Raw genomic sequence first — 22114 nt, 5'->3', positions numbered from 1 at the left:
TAGAAGCAATATTCTCCATATCCCATAGTATCGACTCATCTGTATTTCCTAGGACACATATGTCCATACTAGTACTGTATACAGGTACATTGAGCAGGTGCGTTGGAGAGCATGTGTGTACACCTCTTACAGTGATACCAGTCCGCAATACACACACCACCAGTGCTAGTTTGTTATATCTCGAATTATTCTTTGTCTGCAGCGGCAAAAGTAGCATGCATTATAATACTTCATCTGGATACTCTCTCTCTCTCTCGTTAAATAACACAACATCCCAGATAACTTATGTATTAATATCGATAAAACTACAATGTACATACATGTACAAAATGTATAGTACTATATAGTGACATATACATGTATACCTTACATATAAAAAATATACGCATATTCATAACTGAATTTGTATTATGTGTTATTAGTTCGGCATTAGGTTAGTACAAAGTATAAGCATATGTACTGTATAGTACAGCTAGTACACATATATAGTTCGGCAGGTAACCTCACCATCGTGTGTACATGTACACGTATACCTATACTATTCTGAATCATGTATCATAGCACCATGAACATCATATAACTGCAATTTTTTAAAGTTTCTTTACATTTTAACATATTTTATCAATGTCTAGTAGACCTAAGACCAGGTCACACATGCCCAGAGGTACCAGTTAAGGCTCTAGCTAGCAACACATGTCTTTTCTGGGGTTGGGGACAATGGCAGGATATTTAGATGACTATAATACTTGGGCCAGTCCATTATCAAAAAGTAGGGTGGGATTTTGTACTCAGTGGACACATTTACGTGGAACTTATTATTATATTCGCTTGTAAACAAATAGTTGACTCTATGTACGATTTCATATTTAATACAATATATATTTAGCATTTTAACATCCTTTTATATTTTATAAAGATATGTCAGGATTTCTTGTTTGACCTGTGCCCCCTTCATTGGCCGATTCCATGAAGTCAATTCCCCTACGTGCTGAAGAGAAGAAATGACCAGAGAAACCTTTTGAGGAGGAAATCGTGTAAAAAACGTCGATTTTACTTTAAGGTAAGTACATTTTACCATACAATGAACACTTTGATGATGTTTGATGGAATCCTAGCGAAATTTACCTGGAGACAGTGCTCTTTACATAATCTGTACTGTCCGGGTTCCATCTGCTCGTGGATACTTTATGGAATATAAGTCAGGAAAGGTAAGTCATCATTAAATTCTTATATAACATATATGTTTTCCTTATAATGTTCTATTTTGTCATTGTATGTAGTTTTAGAGACACGGCCATGTTATAGTAAACTATATTGATGTGTAAAGAGATGGACGTCTGTGTGTGTCAGCAGTCGACGGCTATTAGATCTAGTTTACCTCAACTTCATACTCTTATTTTGTTTATTTAGATATTGCTTTTCTTAAATCTATGCAGACCATTTATTAAATTAACTATCTCTGATTCCAACAGTACCATAATAATAGCTAAGTATGCTCCGTGGAGGTTTTTCTGATCGATATTTCTGAACGTCCTGCTTGTATGTACTGAGAATCTTTTCCACGAGAATACAATATGGCGGCCCGAAATCTCGACCGTGTTGCGACTGATAGGAGAGTAATTTACATACGAAATTCTGCAAAACCTAACGGCGTTTAGACATTAAATCCTAATCGTTAGTTAGCTTATATATTTTACCATGTATTGCCGTAATAATATGAGGTTAAAGTAAAGGCAGTGAGTTTGTTGAATGTGAAAGGAGGTAGTGTTTTGCTTCTCCCGTTACGGCGGAATAAACACAGATAAAAGGCCACTGCTATAGGTAAACTGTACAGCGCTATATAGGGCCTTGTGTTTGGACGCTGGGCGCACAACTCATTGTATAGATTAGGAAAATGGGCTAGCCCTACCAAGTATGACTGTTACAACAGCCTAGCAACTTGTGTAAAGATGGGAGGGTTTTAAATGATATCGGTCTGTAACGCACGTTGTAATACCTATTTATATACAAGTACATTAAATTGTTGTCTCCTTTGTTATAATTCTACATATTTTAACACCATACTAGGAAGGAAGTGCTCTGTACTCTCAACATTTTGAGGAATAAAGAATGATATGATGACCTAGCTACATAATTTATTATGCAAAATATTAATATTTGGAGCAAATATAGGACTTAAATGTCCTTGCAAAGGAACCTAAATATAGCATCATGACCATGATTTATTATTTTTTTACCAGATTATTCCCATTTAGGGGTGTTGTTATCATTTGATGTACAGTTTTATACTTCCCTGTGTTATATGTAGATTTTGTAATCTTTTCTCAATGTTTTCACAATTCCCTAATGCCGCAGATGATTTACCTGTGCTGTAAAGTGTATATTGATCTCGGAGTAGGTATTTTGAATCAATGAGTGATAGAGGTTTCTGATATTTACTTTTTATATATAATGTTACTCTTATTTATTCAAATTACCTTAGAAAAATCTATATAGAGTTACTTCCCTTTGAATAAAAAAAGACCACAATGTATGTAAAGAAAATTAATTGTTCTTGTTTATAAAGTATATTGTTACAATTAATTTTCTTTACGAAGATTTTTGAAAGTGTATTTATTTGGAGAAGCATTTTAATGTATTGGTCATCAGAAAAGTGTTGAAGCTTTCTAAATGAGATGATGTACGTCATACTAGAAATTTGTTATTTCACAATGTCATAATTAATGCCTAATTGCCTATCAGATATTACAACTTATTAAATGATGTAGGAATTAGATTTATCACATTTAAATGGCCTGTTCAGTAATGTCATATATTGACCATGTTAATGTATCCCTATTGTGATGTCACAAGAATTTATGACGTCATAATCACTAAATGGAACCTCACGATGTCACATGATTGCCTCAGTAGATGGACATACTAACGTCAGATCTATATATATAATTAAGCCAGATTTTGCCCGTCTTAAATGAAAGTAAAAGTTTTGCCTATATTCCAGTAAAACTAATAAAAAATATGTGATAAACTGAATCCAGTTGATTGTAAGAATTGTATTGATGCCGATTCGGGATAACAAGACTAAAAGACGATTTTACAAGAAGACACACAGCCAAATTTATTCCAAAATAATTGTGAATGGAAGTGTTCTAAAAAAGACTTCTTCTAAAAGGTTGATATTTTAAATTACTTTCCAATGTATTTGGTATTTTATTTTAACTCCCATTATCTTCTTGTAAGATTTTCTGGAGGCAAACCTCTCAAAAAAACAAGCAGATTTTGCCGAGACATCTTGTTTTTCAATACACTTATAGGCCTCATTATGATATCAAGAGACCTCGGATTTATTCATGTTACAATGCTGTACAATGTACACGCGCATGCACATTGAAAATGAAAGCTTATCATTCCTTTGTTGTATTTTTGAGAAACCGTTACAAAATACATTTATAAATTTAGCGAGAAACAATATAATTAAGGTCTAGGTCATAGTTGGTATCAGAATGTTTTACCCTTCCGATGGACAAGCATGATGTAAACTTTCACTCGTCCGATGGCCAAATCCACTCGTCTGGACGAGCAGACGACGTATATTTCCCCAGCCCTGGGTCTTGGGGTTTTCCCCTAGGGAAGGGGTAAAGTTTACTATAGTTTATATCAAGAAAGCAAATTTTTGAGCATTATTTGATCATTTGTAATAGGAAATTAATCAAACATTGTCAGAATTATCCCTATGAAATGGCTATTGAATCCTATCAGCAAATTTTCCATGAACGACCCCAAGGGGCCTTAGGGGCGGGGCCAAAAAGGGTCATATAGGCTAAAACTTCAAAAATCTTCTTCAGAAACTCTGGAACTGGTAGAATCAAACATTCTTCATAGATGGAAAGTTCTTAAGGTCCTTTACAAAAATTCTGAATTATATGAGTCTGGGGTGTCACGTTTCTGCCAGGGGAGGGGGTCAGTTTTACTATAGTTGATATAGGAATATTTAATCAAAACGCAAACACGGACAATTTCTCAATAATGATCTTTATTGCGTTGGAGTTGGTACTGATGCTAACTTGTAAAGGGAAGTAACTCTAAACCAATACTGCACTAGATGTATGTCATGGAGCCAATTTCATCGACTGTATTTTAATAAAATTTAGGAAGCAGTACTATCGCAATACTATTGCAATTGTAGACTGTAATAGTTCAACTATCGCAATAGTGTTTTAATTTCCTGATAGCAATAGTATTACAATAGTTAAGTCACCCCTAGCCTTATATGTCAAGGTCATTTGGTGATATGTGTATATGAAAAAAATAAGAAAGATGGAATCGACCTTTGTCAAGGTCATTTGGTGATTAGGTGAAGATAGAATCATCCATAATTTCATGTCTCTCAAATTAAAATTGAATATTATCGGTATATAATTGTTTCTCATACAATAACATTGGTTAAGGACAATTACAGAGTATTGAATATTTGATGACCATATGCTGATGGTAATCTTTGTCCTCAATATATTCTACCATTGATTGTTAGCGTGGACGTAAATTTACACATGTTAACTTGTCTGCTGTTGTAGGTGTATTGATCAACTGGAGTAGCTCTACGAACATTATGAAAACTCCTACATGTATCACAGTAAATGTACTAGTGTGGAATAATGTTCAGTGTAGTAATTCATCCACCAATGATATAGGAGATGTTTGATCATGTGAACAAAACATGGAATCAATTTATGAAACTTTAATTTCCAATCCAACCTTTCACACTTATAACTAGTTGTGTAGTTCTACCCCAGCCCTAACCTTCTAATTCCTGTAAAGTCGAATGCCTGTCACTTTTAGTGTTAATCATGATCCTCGCCATTACCATGGTAATATTTGAGCAGACGTCTGGTCTCCATGTCTCGGATACAGTTACCACATAATTCATGTTGACATTCTACAAGGCCACCAGCCCTTTAATTATCCCATGAAGATTCAGTTAACTTTTAATGTGTTTTAACCCTATAAAAAGCTAGGCGTCCTGTCCTGTACCATGGTGTCTGATGATTAAGTTATCTGACATTACCCCTTCAGCCCTCCTGTCCTGTACCATGGTGTCTGATGATTAAAGTGTCTGATATATCCCTTCAGCCCTCCTGTCCTGTACCATGGTGTCTGATGATTAAGGTGTCTGACATTACCCCTTCAGCCCTCCTGTCCTGTACCATGGTGTCTGATGATGAAGTGTCTGACATTACCCCTTCAGCCCTCCTGTCCTGTACCATGGTGTCTGATGATTAAAGTGTCTGATATATCCCTTCAGCCTCTCCTGTCCTGTACCATGGTGTCTGATGATTAAGGTGTCTGACATTATCCCTTCAGCTCTCCTGTCCTGTACCATGGTGTCTGATGATTAAGGTGTCTGACATTATCCCTTCAGCTCTCCTGTCCTGTACCATGGTGTCTGATGATTAAGGTGTCTGACATTATCCCTTCAGCTCTCCTGTCCTGTACCATGGTGTCTGATGATTAAGGTGTCTGACATTACCCCTTCAGCCCTCCTGTCCTGTACCATGGTGTCTGATGATTAAGGTGTCTGACATTATCCCTTCAGCTCTCCTGTCCTGTACCATGGTGTCTGATGATTAAGGTGTCTGACATTACCCCTTCAGCCCTCCTGTCCTGTACCATGGTGTCTGATGATTAAGGTGTCTGACATATCCCTTCAGCTCTCCTGTCCTGTACCATGGTGTCTGATGATTAAGTGTCTGACATTATCCCTTCAGCTCTCCTGTCCTGTACCATGGTGTCTGATGTGAAGGTGTCTGACATTACCCCTTCAGCCTCCTGTCCTGTACCATGGTGTCTGATGGTGAAGGTGTCTTACATTATCCCTTCAGCCTTCCTGTCCTGTACCATGGTGTCTGATGATTAAAGTGTCTGACATTATTCCTTCAGCCCTCCTGTCCTGTACCATGGTGTCTGATGATTAAGGTGTCTGACATTATCCCTTCAGCCCTCCTGTCCTGTACCATGGTGTCTGATGATTAAAGTGTCTGACACTATCCCTTCAGCCCTCCTGTCCTGTACCATGGTGTCTGATGATGAAGGTGTCTGACATATCCCTTCAGCCCTCCTGTCCTGTACCATGGTGTCTGATGATTAAGTGTCTGACATATCCCTTCAGCCCTCCTGTCCTGTACCATGGTGTCTGATGATTAAAGGTGTCTGACATTATCCCTTCAGTTCTCCTGTCCTGTACCATGGTGTCTGATGATTAAGGTGTCTGACATTATCCCTTCAGTCCTCCTGTCCTGTACCATGGTGTCTGATGATTAAGTGTCTGACATTACCCTTCAGCCTCCTGTCCTGTACCATGGTGTCTGATGATTAAGGTGTCTGACATTACCCTTCAGCCCTCCTGTCCTGTACCATGGTGTCTGATGATTAAGGTGTCTGACATTACCCCTTCAGCCCTCCTGTCCTGTACCATGGTGTCTGATGATGAAGGTGTCTGACATTACCCCTTCAGCCCTCTTGTCCTGTACCATGGTGTCTGATGATGAAAGTGTCTGACATTACCCCTTCAGCTCCTCCTGTCCTGTACCATGGTGTCTGATGATTAAGGTGTCTGACATTATCCCTTCAGCCCTCCTGTCCTGTACCATGGTGTCTGATGATTAAAGTGTCTGATATATCCCTTCAGCTCTCCTGTCCTGTACCATGGTGTCTGATGATTAAGGTGTCTGACATATCCCTTCAGCTCTCCTGTCCTGTACCATGGTGTCTGATGATTAAGGTGTCTGACATATCCCTTCAGCTCTCCTGTCCTGTACCATGGTGTCTGATGATTAAAGTGTCTGATATATCCCTTCAGCTCTCCTGTCCTGTACCATGGTGTCTGATGATTAAGGTGTCTGACATTACCCCTTCAGCCCTCCTGTCCTGTACCATGGTGTCTGATGATTAAGGTGTCTGACATATCCCTTCAGCTCTCCTGTCCTGTACCATGGTGTCTGATGATTAAGTGTCTGACATTATCCCTTCAGCCCTCCTGTCCTGTACCATGGTGTCTGATGATTAAAGTGTCTGACATTATCCCTTCAGCCCTCCTGTCCTGTACCATGGTGTCTGATGATGAAGGTGTCTGACATTATCCCTTCAGCCCTCCTGTCCTGTACCATGGTGTCTGATGATGAAAGTGTCTGACATTATCCCTTCAGCCCTCCTGTCCTGTACCATGGTGTCTGATGATGAAGGTGTCTGACATTACCCCTTCAGCCCTCCTGTCCTGTACCATGGTGTCTGATGATGAAGGTGTCTGACATTACCCCTTCAGCCCTCCTGTCCTGTACCATGGTGTCTGATGATGAAGTCTGACATTACCCCTTCAGCCCTCCTGTCCTGTACCATGGTGTCTGATGATTAAGGTGTCTGACATTATCCCTTCAGCCCTCCTGTCCTGTACCATGGTGTCTGATGATGAAGGTGTCTGACATTATCCCTTCAGCCCTCCTGTCCTGTACCATGGTGTCTGATGATTAAGGTGTCTGACATTATCCCTTCAGCCCTCCTGTCCTGTACCATGGTGTCTGATGATTAAGGTGTCTGACATATCCCTTCAGCCTCCTGTCCTGTACCATGGTGTCTGATGATGAAGTGTCTGACATTACCCCTTCAGCCTCCTGTCCTGTACCATGGTGTCTGATGATTAAGGTGTCTGACATTATCCCTTCAGTTCTCCTGTCCTGTACCATGGTGTCTGATGATGAAGGTGTCTGACATTATCCCTTCAGCCCTCCTGTCCTGTACCATGGTGTCTGATGATGAAGGTGTCTGACATTACCCCTTCAGCTCTCCTGTCCTGTACCATGGTGTCTGATGATGAAAGTGTCTGACATTATATCCCTTCAGCCCTCCTGTCCTGTACCATGGTGTCTGATGATGAAGGTGTCTGACATTATCCCTTCAGCTCTCCTGTCCTGTACCATGGTGTCTGATGATGAAGGTGTCTGACATTACCCTTTCAGCCCTCCTGTCCTGTACCATGGTGTCTGATGATGAAGGTGTCTGACATTACCCCTTCAGCCCTCCTGTCCTGTACCATGGTGTCTGATGATTAAGGTGTCTGACATTACCCCTTCAGCCCTCCTGTCCTGTACCATGGTGTCTGATGATGAAGGTGTCTGACATTACCCCTTCAGCCGCCCTGTCCTGTACGTATACCATGGTGTCTGATGATGAAGGTGTCTGACATTACCCCTTCAACCCTCCTGTCCTGTACCATGGTGTCTGATGATGAAGGTGTCTGACATTACCCCTTCAGCCCTCCTGTCCTGTACCATGGTGTCTGATGATTAAGGTGTCTGACATTACCCCTTCAGCCCTCCTGTCCTGTACCATGGTGTCTGATGATGAAGGTGTCTGACATTACCCCTTCAGCTCTCCTGTCCTGTACCATGGTGTCTGATGATGAAGGTGTCTGACATTATCCCTTCAGCCCTCCTGTCCTGTACCATGGTGTCTGATGATGAAAGTGTCTGACATTATCCCCTTCAGCTCTCCTGTCCTGTACCATGGTGTCTGATGATGAAGGTGTCTGACATTACCCTTCAGCCCTCCTGTCCTGTACCATGGTGTCTGATGATGAAGGTGTCTGACATTCCATCTTCAGCCCTCCTGTCCTGTACCATGGTGTCTGATGATGAAGGTGTCTGACATTATCCCTTCAGCCCTCCTTTCCTGTACCATGGTGTCTGATGATTAAGGTGTCTGACATATCCCTTCAGCTCTCCTGTCCTGTACCATGGTGTCTGATGATGAAGGTGTCTGACATTATCCCTTCAGCCCTCCTGTCCTGTACCATGGTGTCTGATGATGAAGGTGTCTGACATTACCCTTTCAGCCCTCCTGTCCTGTACCATGGTGTCTGATGATTAAGGTGTCTGACATTACCCCTTCAGCCTCCTGTCCTGTACCATGGTGTCTGATGATGAAGGTGTCTGACATTATCCCTTCAGCCCTCCTGTCCTGTACCATGGTGTCTGATGATTAAGGTGTCTGACATATCCCTTCAGCCTCCTGTCCTGTACCATGGTGTCTGATGATGAAGGTGTCTGACATTACCCTTCAGCTCTCCTGTCCTGTACCATGGTGTCTGATGATTAAGGTGTCTGACATTACCCTTCAGCCCTCCTGTCCTGTACCATGGTGTCTGATGATGAAGGTGTCTGACATTACCCTTCAGCCCTCCTGTCCTGTACCATGGTGTCTGATGATGAAGGTGTCTGACATTACCCTTCAGCCCTCCTGTCCTGTACCATGGTGTCTGATGATGAAGGTGTCTGACATTACATCTTCAGCCCTCCTGTCCTATACCATGGTGTCTGATGATGAAGGTGTCTGACATTACCCCTTCAGCCCTCCTGTCCTGTACCATGGTGTCTGATGATGAAGGTGTCTGACATTACATCCTTCAGCCCTCCTGTCCTGTACCATGGTGTCTGATGATGAAGGTGTCTGACATATCCCTTCAGCCCTCCTGTCCTGTACCATGGTGTCTGATGATGAAGGTGTCTGACATTACCCCTTCAGCCCTCCTGTCCTGTACCATGGTGTCTGATGATGAAGGTGTCTGACATTATCCCTTCAGCCCTCCTGTCCCTGTACCATGGGTGTCTGATGATTAAGGTGTCTGACATTATATCCCTTCAGCCCTCCTGTCCTGTACCATGGTGTCTGATGATGAAGGTGTCTGACATTATCCCTTCAGCCCTCCTGTCCTGTACCATGGTGTCTGATGATGAAAGTGTCTGACATTACCCCTTCAGCCCTCCTGTCCTGTACCATGGTGTCTGATGATGAAGGTGTCTGACATTACCCCTTCAGCCCTCCTGTCCTGTACCATGGTGTCTGATGATGAAGGTGTCTGACATTATCCCTTCAGCCCTCCTGTCCTGTACCATGGTGTCTGATGATGAAGGTGTCTGACATTATCCCTTCAGCCCTCCTGTCCTGTACCATGGTGTCTGATGATGAAGGTGTCTGACATTACCCCTTCAGCCCTCCTGTCCTGTACCATGGTGTCTGATGATGAAGGTGTCTGACATTATCCCTTCAGCCCTCCTGTCCTGTACCATGGTGTCTGATGATTAAGTTGTCTGACATTACCCCTTCAGCCCTCCTGTCCTGTACCATGGTGTCTGATGATGAAGTTGTCTGACATTACCCTTCAGCCCTCCTGTCCTGTACCATGGTGTCTGATGATTAAAGGTGTCTGACATTATCCCTTCAGCCCTCCTGTCCTGTACCATGGTGTCTGTGATGATGTGAAGGTGTCTGACATTATCCCTTCAGCCCTCCTGTCCTGTACCATGGTGTCTGATGATGAAAGTGTCTGACATTATATCCCTTCAGCCCTCCTGTCCTGTACCATGGTGTCTGATGATTAAGGTGTCTGACATATCCCTTCAGCTCTCCTGTCCTGTACCATGGTGTCTGATGATGAAGTTGTCTGACATTACCCCTTCAGCCCTCCTGTCCTGTACCATGGTGTCTGATGATGAAGGTGTCTGACATTACCCCTTCAGCCCTCCTGTCCTGTACCATGGTGTCTGATGATGAAGGTGTCTGACATTATCCCTTCAGCCCTCCTGTCCTGTACCATGGTGTCTGATGATGAAGGTGTCTGACATTACCCCTTCAGCCCTCCTGTCCTGTACCATGGTGTCTGATGATTAAAGTGTCTGACATATCCCTTCAGCCCTCCTGTCCTGTACCATGGTGTCTGATGATGAAGGTGTCTGACATTATCCCTTCAGCCCTCCTGTCCTGTACCATGGTGTCTGATGATGAAGGTGTCTGACATTATCCCTTCAGCCCTCCTGTCCTGTACCATGGTGTCTGATGATGAAGGTGTCTGACATTACCCCTTCAGCCCTCCTGTCCTGTACCATGGTGTCTGATGATGAAGGTGTCTGACATTATCCCTTCAGCCCTCCTGTCCTGTACCATGGTGTCTGATGATGAAGGTGTCTGACATTATCCCTTCAGCCCTCCTGTCCTGTACCATGGTGTCTGATGATGAAGGTGTCTGACTTTACCCCTTCAGCCGCCCTGTCCTGTACGTATACCATGGTGTCTGATGATGAAGGTGTCTGACATTACCCCTTCAACCCTCCTGTCCTGTACCATGGTGTCTGATGATGAAGGTGTCTGACATTACCCCTAAATCAGCTTCAGCTCTCCTGTCCTGTACCATGGTGTCTGATGATGAAGGTGTCTGACATTACATCTTCAGCCCTCCTGTCCTGTACCATGGTGTCTGATGATGAAGGTGTCTGACATTACCCCTTCAGCCCTCCTGTCCTGTACCATGGTGTCTGATGATGAAGGTGTCTGACATTACCCCTTCAGCCCTCCTGTCCTGTACCATGGTGTCTGATGATGAAGGTGTCTGACATAACATCTTCAGCCCTCTTGTTCTGAACCATGGTGTCTGATATGGTTAACATGTTTTGACATTCTGCCCTCCTGTTCTGCTGTCTGATTTCTGATAATTTTCTTGATAATTATTACCCAAGTACTTCTGAGGTATGACACATAATGTTATTTAATTGGCTTCAATGACTTTTAGACAATTATTTGAAATCTTACTCAACATAATAAATTCTAGCATTTTAGAAGAGCAATATAGAGCTCGTGAGGTCCTTTATAGTTAAGTTACCTTGGTGGTGCAGTCGGGAGATGTGAGACGCTGTATAAATCAATAGCACTATTATTGCATGGTGTCTGATGATGAATATAACTGTCAGGGACATCTACAGTAGAAAGGTCTGTCACTGAAAAATTCTGGGACTATTTAGGTCATCTGACCTGCACAGTCAATAAACTTTTCATATTTTAAACTTTGTCTGAAGTTCCACCTGTGGAATTGATCTGAAACTTGTCTGATATGATCCTGATATGAAAAACAAATTTTGAACTTCATCTGAAGTTCTACCAGGATAATTTTACGTGAAAATGATCCTGACATGATGCCGGCCAAGTTTTGGTATTTTTCGGGTCAATCTGAAATTGAAGATGGATGCCATCTTGAAAACACCTTTTGAACAACTTCTCAAAAATAATTAAGTTCTACCATATATATATCTTGCCAGATATGAGCCTGACATGTTATTTTTCGGGTCGATCCGAAATTCAAGATGGCAGCTATCTTGAAAACACATTTTGAACTTCTACATATACCAATGGGATTTAACTGATACACTTTCCTTTCCAAATGATTGTCTTTTTTCAGGGAGATACTGTATTTTTCCTAACATTAGGCGTGGATGATTGGCCAAGGGTGCGCCGCTATTTGAGACCATTTTTAGATGTTTTTTTCTTGAGACAAACTATAGTCATCTCGATTTTATTTTCATAGTTTTAGGTCATATCTGACCCGAAGGGTCAGTATGACCTAAAATCATCACGTTTCGTCCGTTGTCGTCCGCCATGTGTTAACTTTAAACATTTTGAACTTCTCAAGTTCTATCTATTCCTGATACGTCTACAGCTGGAATTAAATCCCCTCTTAACATCCAGGTATATGCAAAGTCATGTTTGATCGGAATTTATTTGGATAAGACACGATGGGTGATCGTACATGTACATTGGACCTGATTTGGTTTCCCACACCTTGCAGAAAAGTCAGTCAGAAGCAGGTGATATCTTTTTTGTACAACTTCTGACTGCATGACTTTCCCGCTACAACAGTAGCTATTTCCATACCTACTTCAGTAGCCCTGATTCAGAGTCTTTAATGAGGTAGACTCTAATTATGTCCCCCAAACGAAGTGGGGGGACATATTGTTTTTGCTCCGTTTCTTATTATTATTATTATTATTATTTTTATTCTTATTTCTTCTGGTTTCTTCCGCCGCGCGGGTTTCCGCAGCTTTTCTCAGAAACTACTGGGCCGATTATCACGAAACTTCACATACATATTCATTAGGGTGTGGGATTGTGCTTAAAGGTTTTTTTTTCCCCAACCGAAAGTCCAAGATGGCCGCCATGGCCCATTTCCTGTTTTCAGGTTTCGGTCTCCGATCTCGATGAAAATTGGTCTATGGGGGTTTTAAGGGATGGCGAACATCAAGAAAACATTTTCGTGAAGATTTTTGGTATTCCAAGATGGCTGCTGGCCCACTTCCTGTTTTCAGGTTTCGGTCTCCGATCTCAAAGAAAATTGGTATGTAGGGGTTTTAAGGATGGCGAACAACATGCAAACATTTTCGTAAAGATTTTAGTATTCCAAGATGGCCGCTGGCCCACTTCCTGTTTTAAGGTTTCGATCTCCGATCTCAATGGAAATTGGTCTATAGGGGTTTTAAGGGATGGCGAACATCATGATAACATTTTCGTGAAGATTTTTGGTATTCCAAGATGGCTGCTGGCCCACTTCCTGTTTTCAGGTTTCGGTCTCCGATCTCAAAGAAAATTGGTATGTAGGGGTTTTAAGGGATTGCAAACAACATGCAAACATTTTCGTAAAGATTTTAGTATTCCAAGATGGCTGCTGGCCCACTTCCTGTTTTCAGGTTTCGGTCTTCTATCTCAATGAAAATTGGTATATAGGGGTTTTAAGGGATGGCGAACAACATGCAAAGATTTTCATAAAGATTTTCGTATTCCAAGATGGCCGCTGGCTCATTTCCTGTTCTTCATGTTTCGATCTCCGATCTCAATGAAAATTGGTCTACAGGGGGTTTTAAGGGATGGCGAACAACATAAAAACATTTCCGTAAAGATTTTTGGTATTCCAAAATGGCCGCTGGGCTAACTTCTTGTTTTTATATTTTGGTCTCTGATTTCAATAAAAATTAGTATATAGGGGTATTAAGGGATGCTGATCAATATGATAAAAATTTAAAAGATTGTCGCTGGGCAAACTTCCTGTTTTCAATTTTTCGTCAGCAATTCATTGAAAATTGGTAAATGGGGGTTTTAACTTCAAATTTTAAGGGATGCCATACAGTCATGATAACTGCCAAATCAATTTCTCTGAAAACAGCCTTGTATTACCCTATTTTTGCGCGTTTAGTGCATTTTTTTTCAGATTTGTTGCAATTGGGGGTGCGTTTGGGGGACTATGTAATGGTGTCCATTACAATGAGTACTTGTTAAAATTTATTTGTGTAATCTTTTTTACATTACGAAGCTGACAATGCCAATCATCGTATGTATACTGCCTACAGAATACGTTTTGGATCTTCGTAGTCGACAAACGACGTTTCCTACTTTTTAGCTCTGCCCCTACAGTGAAATGACAGCAAATGAGAGCTGCGCTTACACATGTACAGCTTATTGAATGTCGTTGGCAAACTGACTAGCTTGAACGAAACTGTATACCCACTAGACTGGCCATCACATGTATCCATATTGTAATCGCGCTATTATATTGTAACAGACTAACAGTCACGATAAATGTCACTTTTCCATGCTTTTTAAACAAAACACAAACACTGACAATGTACTCGATCACGATCTTCATTGCGTTTGAGTTGGTACTGACGCTAGCAGGTAAAGGGAAGTAACTAAACCAATTCTGCACTAGATGTACATCATGGCGGCCAATTAATCGACCAGATTGTAATTGGATTCAGAGTGCAATAGTATCACAATACTATTGCAATGTAGTCTGCAATAGTTAAACTATTGCATTAGTGTTACCCTCGATAGCAATAGTATTGCAATAGTTAAAATTGTAGGCGATAGTCATGCACCCCTAATGAAGACTGTTCTGTATCTTGGCTAGAGCTTCTGATTATGTTATACCATGACCTTAAATTACTTATAATTATAATATAGGCAGTACATCACATGTACATGAGAAGGTCACCCTTAATTCACTGTATGCTAAAAGTAAACCAAGCAGCATTGAAGCATATAGGGGATGATTTGAATGAAAGTTGATACATAATGTTACGGTAAATACCCAAGTATATATGTTACACCTGGAGATTTGTACAAAAGATTTCTAAAATGTTGTGGGTACTTTTTTAATATTACCAGCACACTATATATATATATAGACAGTATATATTTAAATCAATAAAGAAGTATTATGTTGGTTGGTCTAACAGCTTGTGGCTGGTTTGGCATCTACATATTGTTACATTGCAGATCTGTAAGCAATTTAAGTTTGCCTATAAACCATTAAGTATTTTGGTATATATTCCCAGAGCATTATATATATGGCAGTTGAGATAAATTCAAGGGTATAGTTATGAAATTAAGTATTGTGATTAAAATTAAATTAATATTTAGAACACTTTTAACAAGTATGATATATACTAACTATTTATTAAAATGAATGTATGTATTAAAACTTATATGCCAATTATAATATTGTCCCTATTGTTTTATAATTATTACTTTCATCACTCAGCAAGATCATGCTTCAAGCTAAGGTTACTTTCATATTAAACCCATAAACTTTTCAATAGACTTTTCTTTTTTAAAAGTTTATAAAATGGCTTTGGTAACATTATGAAACTTAACCAAAAAGCTGCAGCTAGCTGATATCCTAAAATTATTGGCAGTTGAAATAAGATTACTTACAATGTGTAATAAAATTTAACAAACAATTAAGCATCGACCATTAAATTTCAAACTTCTTGTAGAATATGTATATGGAGTAAATTTTCTTGGTGTACCTAGGTTATATTTTAACTTATGACCTATATTGTGTCATTGCACTGGAGGTCAAGTACCTGGTATTTGGTTTACTATAGATGGGAGGTGGACTCCAGGTCACTTTGGTCATTTCCTCATACAGTATTATCTGTTAGACTATATAAAGCCTGACCACAAGTACAAACAAAGACTATGACCTTGAGATGGTCACTGGTCAAAGTCGTATCAGAACCTGGTAAACATAGTGTTTGTTTATTATTTGTAAAGGATGGAAGACATTTACTCCTTTTAGATTAGTATCGATGTGTTAGTTCCAGAGCACACAAAACTTTCCAGATATGAATGGTAGGTTTACTCCGAGGGTAAGATAAAGAGAGTATCTGAGGAGATGCCGAACTCCTCCTAGATTAATAGAATCTTTCACCCCCTTTGGGGTGAGACAGGAGAATCTCAACCCGAGGGGCAAGATTCTTAAGCTTAAGAATCTTATCCCGTGGGTTGGGATATCCTGTCTCACCCCAAAGGGGGTGAAAGATTCTTTTTCTCTTACCCCTTGCACCACTTAATGTCGCTTATAAACATGTCACTTATGCAAGCGAGGATGACATGACCTCAATGAGTCACCGTTTTTGCCGTCTTTGTGACGTCATTTCATTGTTGTCGGGACGTTAAAATACTATTACCGCGACGTCATGATACTGTTGTCGTGACGTCATACTATTGTTGAGCATGTGCGAAGATCTTGTGTAGCTTGTCTTTACTCTAGGGTGAGATAGAAAAATCTCACACCGGTAAAACTTTGGATATATCCCTGTCTGTGGTTAGAGAAAAAGACCTATCTCTGTCATCCATACCGTCAGGTAAAAAAGAGAAAAACCTATCTCTGACATACCATCAGTGAAGGTGATCCTGTTTTTGCTGCTGATCCATTGTATTTTCTGAATTTCATGTGAATATTTTCCCAATTCAAAGTTTCCCGATTCAAAGTATTAATATTATAATTGATGTAAATATTTCAAGGAAGAAAAAATGCACACTTTTCCATATTTAAAGTACAGGGAAATCACTTTGCTCTTCAACATACACGTACTACAGTATCCAATATTTTTAATGTTAAACCAACCTATGTCAGTGCACGTGATGATCTGTAGTAATTTTTACCCTTTTACCCCAGAAATTTCCATGAGCTCAGAAAAAATTGGATATTCTGAATAGTATCCAATGTGCAGCTGACCCTTATAAGGTATCTTTATGCAAGAATTTAGCTTATGATCACTGATTGCTGATTGATGAGTGGTTTATGAAAAGCCCCAAATTGATATAATCCTTCTTTTAGTATAATCCTTAACATGATAACTAATTAATGATGTAGATATTGGAAATCCTAGCTTTAGAAGTATTGAATATTGATGTGTGAAAGACCTTGTGTACACATAAAGTATGGCCTCTAGCCTTCTGTGTACATGATGTCAGCACAGGAAGTAGCAGGAACATAATCCATGTTGTGTTTACTTGGCAGTACTGCTATGTAACTATTGCTGCTATATATGGCGCTATAATACCTGGTCATGGAGTGGCTACCTATATACATATAGGCGTAGCTGGCAGGTTGATAAATTATCATTACAAAGAGTATATATATATATCCCAACTGCATCCTAAGTCAATGATGGTCCATTACTGGAGACAATCAATCTGAAAGTGACAAAATGTTGATTTGTGTATATATGTGTATCCAATATAGAAATAAATAGTGTAAAGCTGAAAACTACATTGATACATTTACATTTCAGGTTAATATCTTACAATTAAATAAGTCCCGATCAGAGTTCACAAATTGACCGAAAGCATATGCATCACTGTCAAAAAAAACTTAAGAATAGATAATTCAGTATATGTTTATGGTACATGGATAAATTTCTATATCAATCATTTGATAATAGTTTTATTATGTACCAGCAACCTAACAAAGGTAAATCTGCTTCTTTAATGATTTAAGCATTCCCTGCAGCATGTCCTAACTTAGGCCTAGGATATAATTAACTGCCCCATTAATTTGAATCGTGCAAAAACAACAATTATAAGTATACTAATATACAGCCTTAAGTCTCTTACAAACTTATTGTCTAAGTTATCCATCAGTTAACACACAATGATCCTACCCATCAATCAATCAAATGTTTTTTGTTTTTTTCCAGGTCAGGATGACATAGCAGTCGCCTATCTGTCATCACGGCGTTGCTAGGGACATTGTTACCGGTGGTAACGGAATTATTACCAGAGTAACTTGTTGTCATCGCTATGGAGATTCCAAGTCACATTGTTGCGCCAGCTGGCATCGAGCTGAGGCAGTCGGAGGTTGATACCTCTCAAATGGGTAAACTTTTAGTTTTCATTATTTAATGAATATGGTTACGCGGAAATTTTTTTTACTAGGTATTGTTTAACATTTGAACCTTGCATTGATTTAATATTCTTTTTTTTTATAATATGAATAGGAAGGCAGTTTACTCAGCAAAATCAAACTAAACTGACCGGAAGTGAAGGGTAATTTTGATAGCTTAAATTACTAAACATATAAACAGTAATTTGTATCACATGAATAACACATTGCAAACATAATGAAAATATGTTTATTATCAACAATCTCAGTTACTACTTAGCCTATAGCTATTGTGATAGCCTTTAATTTGTTTGGCATTGTGGATATGATATTCGTTTTTATTATAAATTACTATATATATGTTTGTACACAATTTATGTTTTTAACTTCTCAATTATCATGAGATGATCATGGAAGGACTACAAATTTTATTTAAATGAATATTCTTGACCTTAATTCAAGTCAGGGAAAAAATATCTAAAAACCTTTTCAATTACTATTTTATTGATAACAATGAAACGGTAACAATATGCTGCCATGAAGGACATCAAAGTGTTACCTACTCTTGTCAGGTCACAAGAATTAATCTTCACCTTGATAAACACATATAATTTCGTTTACAATTCAAGCCTTTCCAATTTGAAGGCAATTGTATTTTATATATTGTTGCATCCTCGATACACCAGGGGTTCTGATCACTTACACGATCTCTACACCTCTGGACTATCTCATAGTGAAATTGAAGGCAGCTCAGCAGAAAACGTTTGACCAATCACAGGATTGCAAAGATTTTCTTTGAAGACTACAGAGAGAGCGACGCCTAACATCAAAGCCACACAGTCAACCATAGTGTACCGTTATATGGCTCTTTTGATGTGCATCAAATGACTAAATTACCTGTTCTATTCTGTTTCCTCCAGTTTTACTATGAGATAGTCAAGGGGTGTATAGAGATCGTAAGTGATTAGAACCCCTGGAATATCGACGATGATATTGTTGTAGAAGTATGGAAAATAAAAACTTCAATGCAGGAATATTCTATCTATGCTAATTATAATTTTGTACACAGGAGCTTGGTGTGTGACACCCATTGCAAAGGGAACCATATTTGGACCGTACGTCGGAGAGATTGTGAACAACCATAAAGGCAAAAACATCGATTACAGGTTCTCTTGGGAGGTAAGTTTTCAAGTTTCTCTAGACTTACTCATCTTTTGTTGTAATATTACATCAAAGAAGTCGTATTTTTCCCACACCTCAGTTGGTCACAGAGGAAGTTATAAAGCTATGTCTAGGGGTGTAACAATACATTGGGAGTAACAATTTATTGGATGAAACAATACATCACATGTAACAATAGATCGGATGTAACAATAGTTCAGATGTAACAATACATCAGATGTAACTATCAATATATCGGATGTAATAATACATCCGGTTTAACAATACTTTGGGTGTAATAATACATCCGGTGTAACAATACATCAGATGTAACTAACTATATATCCGGTGTAACAATACATCAGGTTTAACAATACATCAGATGTTACTAACAATATTGTACATGGATGTAAACATATGTTGGATGTAACAATACATCAGGTTTAACAATACTTTAATGTAAAAATTACATCAGATGTAATTATAACTAACATATAATATCGGATGTAACTAACTATATATCATATCGGGTGTAACAATACATCAGGTGTAATTAACAATACATTGTGATTGCAATAACTAACATATAATATCGGATGTAACTAACTATATATCATATCGGGTGTAACAATACATCAGGTGTAATTAACAATACATTGTGATTGCATGCCTATCACCTCGATCAATTGATGGCAAATTCAACAAGTCAATAACAATCTCTGATATTACGCCAAGCTGTCGATAGTTTTCAATAGTCAATATTTTTCTGTAACTTTGACTAAAATGATGTACTATCAATTTTTACCTGCTGTTCCATTAACAAGCAAACACCGACATTGTTCTCAATCACAATCATCAGTGTGTTTGAGTTGTTACTAACGCTAGCAGGTAAAGGGAAGTAACTCTAAACCAACACTACACTAGATGGATGACATGTTTTGCTATTTGTTGACTTAAATTAAATAGAATTTAGAATGAAACATGTAAATGTATTACTGCTATACCATTGCAATAATTAAACTATCACAATAATGTTTTCCCTGATAGCTGTAGTAATTATTGCAATAGTTAAAATTGTAGGTGATAGTCATATTGGAAATAATAATACATTAACAAATAAGGAAATATTATTCTCTCTTCGTTGTTCAATTCTAAATCATTTATAATTTTGCAGGTGTTTGATCTGGAGAAGAATGAACTATCACACATCATTGATGCCACAGATCCTATGAAAGGAAACTGGATGCGTTATGTGAACTGTGCCCGGTTCCTGGAGGAACAGAATATTGTATCAGTCCAGGATAACGGCCAAGTTTTCTACAAAGCTATTCAGGTACTACCCCTGTGATGTTTCACACAATTAAAGGAAATTATTGGACTTCCCTGCTGATTGGTTAAAGTTGTATGGTCTATCATGTTATGATTGTTTTAAAGATTTTTTTTTTGTTACGGAAAGGTAGCCTAGCGGCCCTTTCATGAATATCATGAAGTTGATTGTCTTTTACATTGAATGCGAAAGCATTTAAATTATCATTCTTCAAAAATAAATTGTCATAAGATCTACAGCAGCTAACTGTGAACAGAACAATTCGTCAAACTTTCCTATAATTGCTTCTTAATAAATAATGCTGTAAGGTAGCCTTCTTAGCTTTTTGGGAAGCTAATACTTGTGACATTTGTTCCCAAGATTTACAGGAATTATTTGGGATTTTGTGGTAAGACCATGATTTTTTTGTTTTTTCTACAGGATGTAGATCCCCAGAAAGAACTTCTAACATGGTTTCAACCTTTCAAGAAACGACGGAGACGCAGAAAGAACACAGACATGGTGGACAAAGGTATGTATATCGTAAACCCTATAACTGTATCACACCCTCCTCTACAAAATAATTACATAATTAGAACATTACTCCAAACAGTATGTGTGTGGAATGCCATTTCCTGATATGTTATTCTATTTCCTTATTTCCACATATAAAAATGGAAATAACCTTCGTAGCGGAAATTTTATAGCAACACATTATAGATGTAATAAATTCTTATGTAAATTTTAGGTCACCTGAGACCTATCTTAATCGCCTTTTGTCTGTCAACATGCTGCGTCCGCCATATGTCTCTAAACAATTTACATTTTTCGACTGCTTCTCCATACCTGCAGAAGCAGTTTCAATGAAATTTTGCACAAATCTTCTAAGGCAAAAGACCAATCAATATTATGATTATATGGTCCCCCCCGGAGTTTAGAGGGCAAAAGGTAAATGACTAAATTTTTCAATTTACTCACAGATGCGGTAAAATCAATACTCTTCAAAGATAGAAAGGTTTTAATAAAAGGTCCTTTACAAAAATGTGAATTATATAACCCTTGGGTCTCTAAGTTTCCCCCTGAGGAGAGGGTTAAGTTTACTATAGTTTATTTAGGGAAAACACATTTTTGAGCATTATTTGGTCATTTGTAATAGGAAATGCGTCAAAAGTTGCCAGAATTATCAGAAAATATAATAAAGATGAAAATTATTACGTACCAGATGCATGGTCAATCGTAAAATGGTTTAATTCACGAAAGACTGAAGCATGGTTGTTTATAATCACAACACAATGGCAGGCTGATTTTGCTATTGATTTTCTGCAGAATTGTTATCCAGTAAGACTTAAATGTGTACGAGAACTGAAAAAAAATAATCATAAAAAAAGGCCTTCTTATACACAGGTGCAACTTATTATCGGGAAAATATGGTACAAAAAACAATAGTTTTTCTTTAGATTACTTGAGATAGGTTTTGCTGGTCTTTGAATAATTGAAGAATATAGGTATGGAACAGATGTATATTACTATGTAAGGTGTTACTCATTATATAATTCTAACTATAATGTATTTCATTTAGATGTACATTAATTTTATTTGTTGTTTAC

General features: G+C 38.8%; 1 protein-coding gene across 2 annotated transcripts in view; it reads left to right on the top strand.

The window, feature by feature from the left end:
• Positions 1–959: 959 nt before the first annotated feature.
• Positions 960–22114, top strand: part of LOC138317599 (uncharacterized) — a 33670-nt gene continuing 12515 nt past the window's right edge. The window contains exons 1-5 of one of the 2 annotated variants that reach the window (XM_069259382.1): positions 960–1060; positions 17856–18034; positions 19110–19219; positions 20376–20534; positions 20949–21039. In XM_069259382.1, the coding sequence (XP_069115483.1) occupies positions 17959–18034; positions 19110–19219; positions 20376–20534; positions 20949–21039 (436 nt within the window). In that variant the 5' untranslated portion in view covers positions 960–1060; positions 17856–17958. Of the gene's footprint in view, positions 1061–1104; positions 1209–17855; positions 18035–19109; positions 19220–20375; positions 20535–20948; positions 21040–22114 lie in introns of those variants that run through there. The other variant, XM_069259390.1, reaches the window with a different exon arrangement.

Source organism: Argopecten irradians, chromosome 1 (assembly GCF_041381155.1).
Source record: "Argopecten irradians isolate NY chromosome 1, Ai_NY, whole genome shotgun sequence".
Classification (NCBI taxonomy): Eukaryota; Metazoa; Mollusca; class Bivalvia; order Pectinida; family Pectinidae; genus Argopecten; species Argopecten irradians.
Note: the sequence above shows the minus strand (reverse complement) of the source record. Positions and strands in the feature narration are given on the sequence as shown.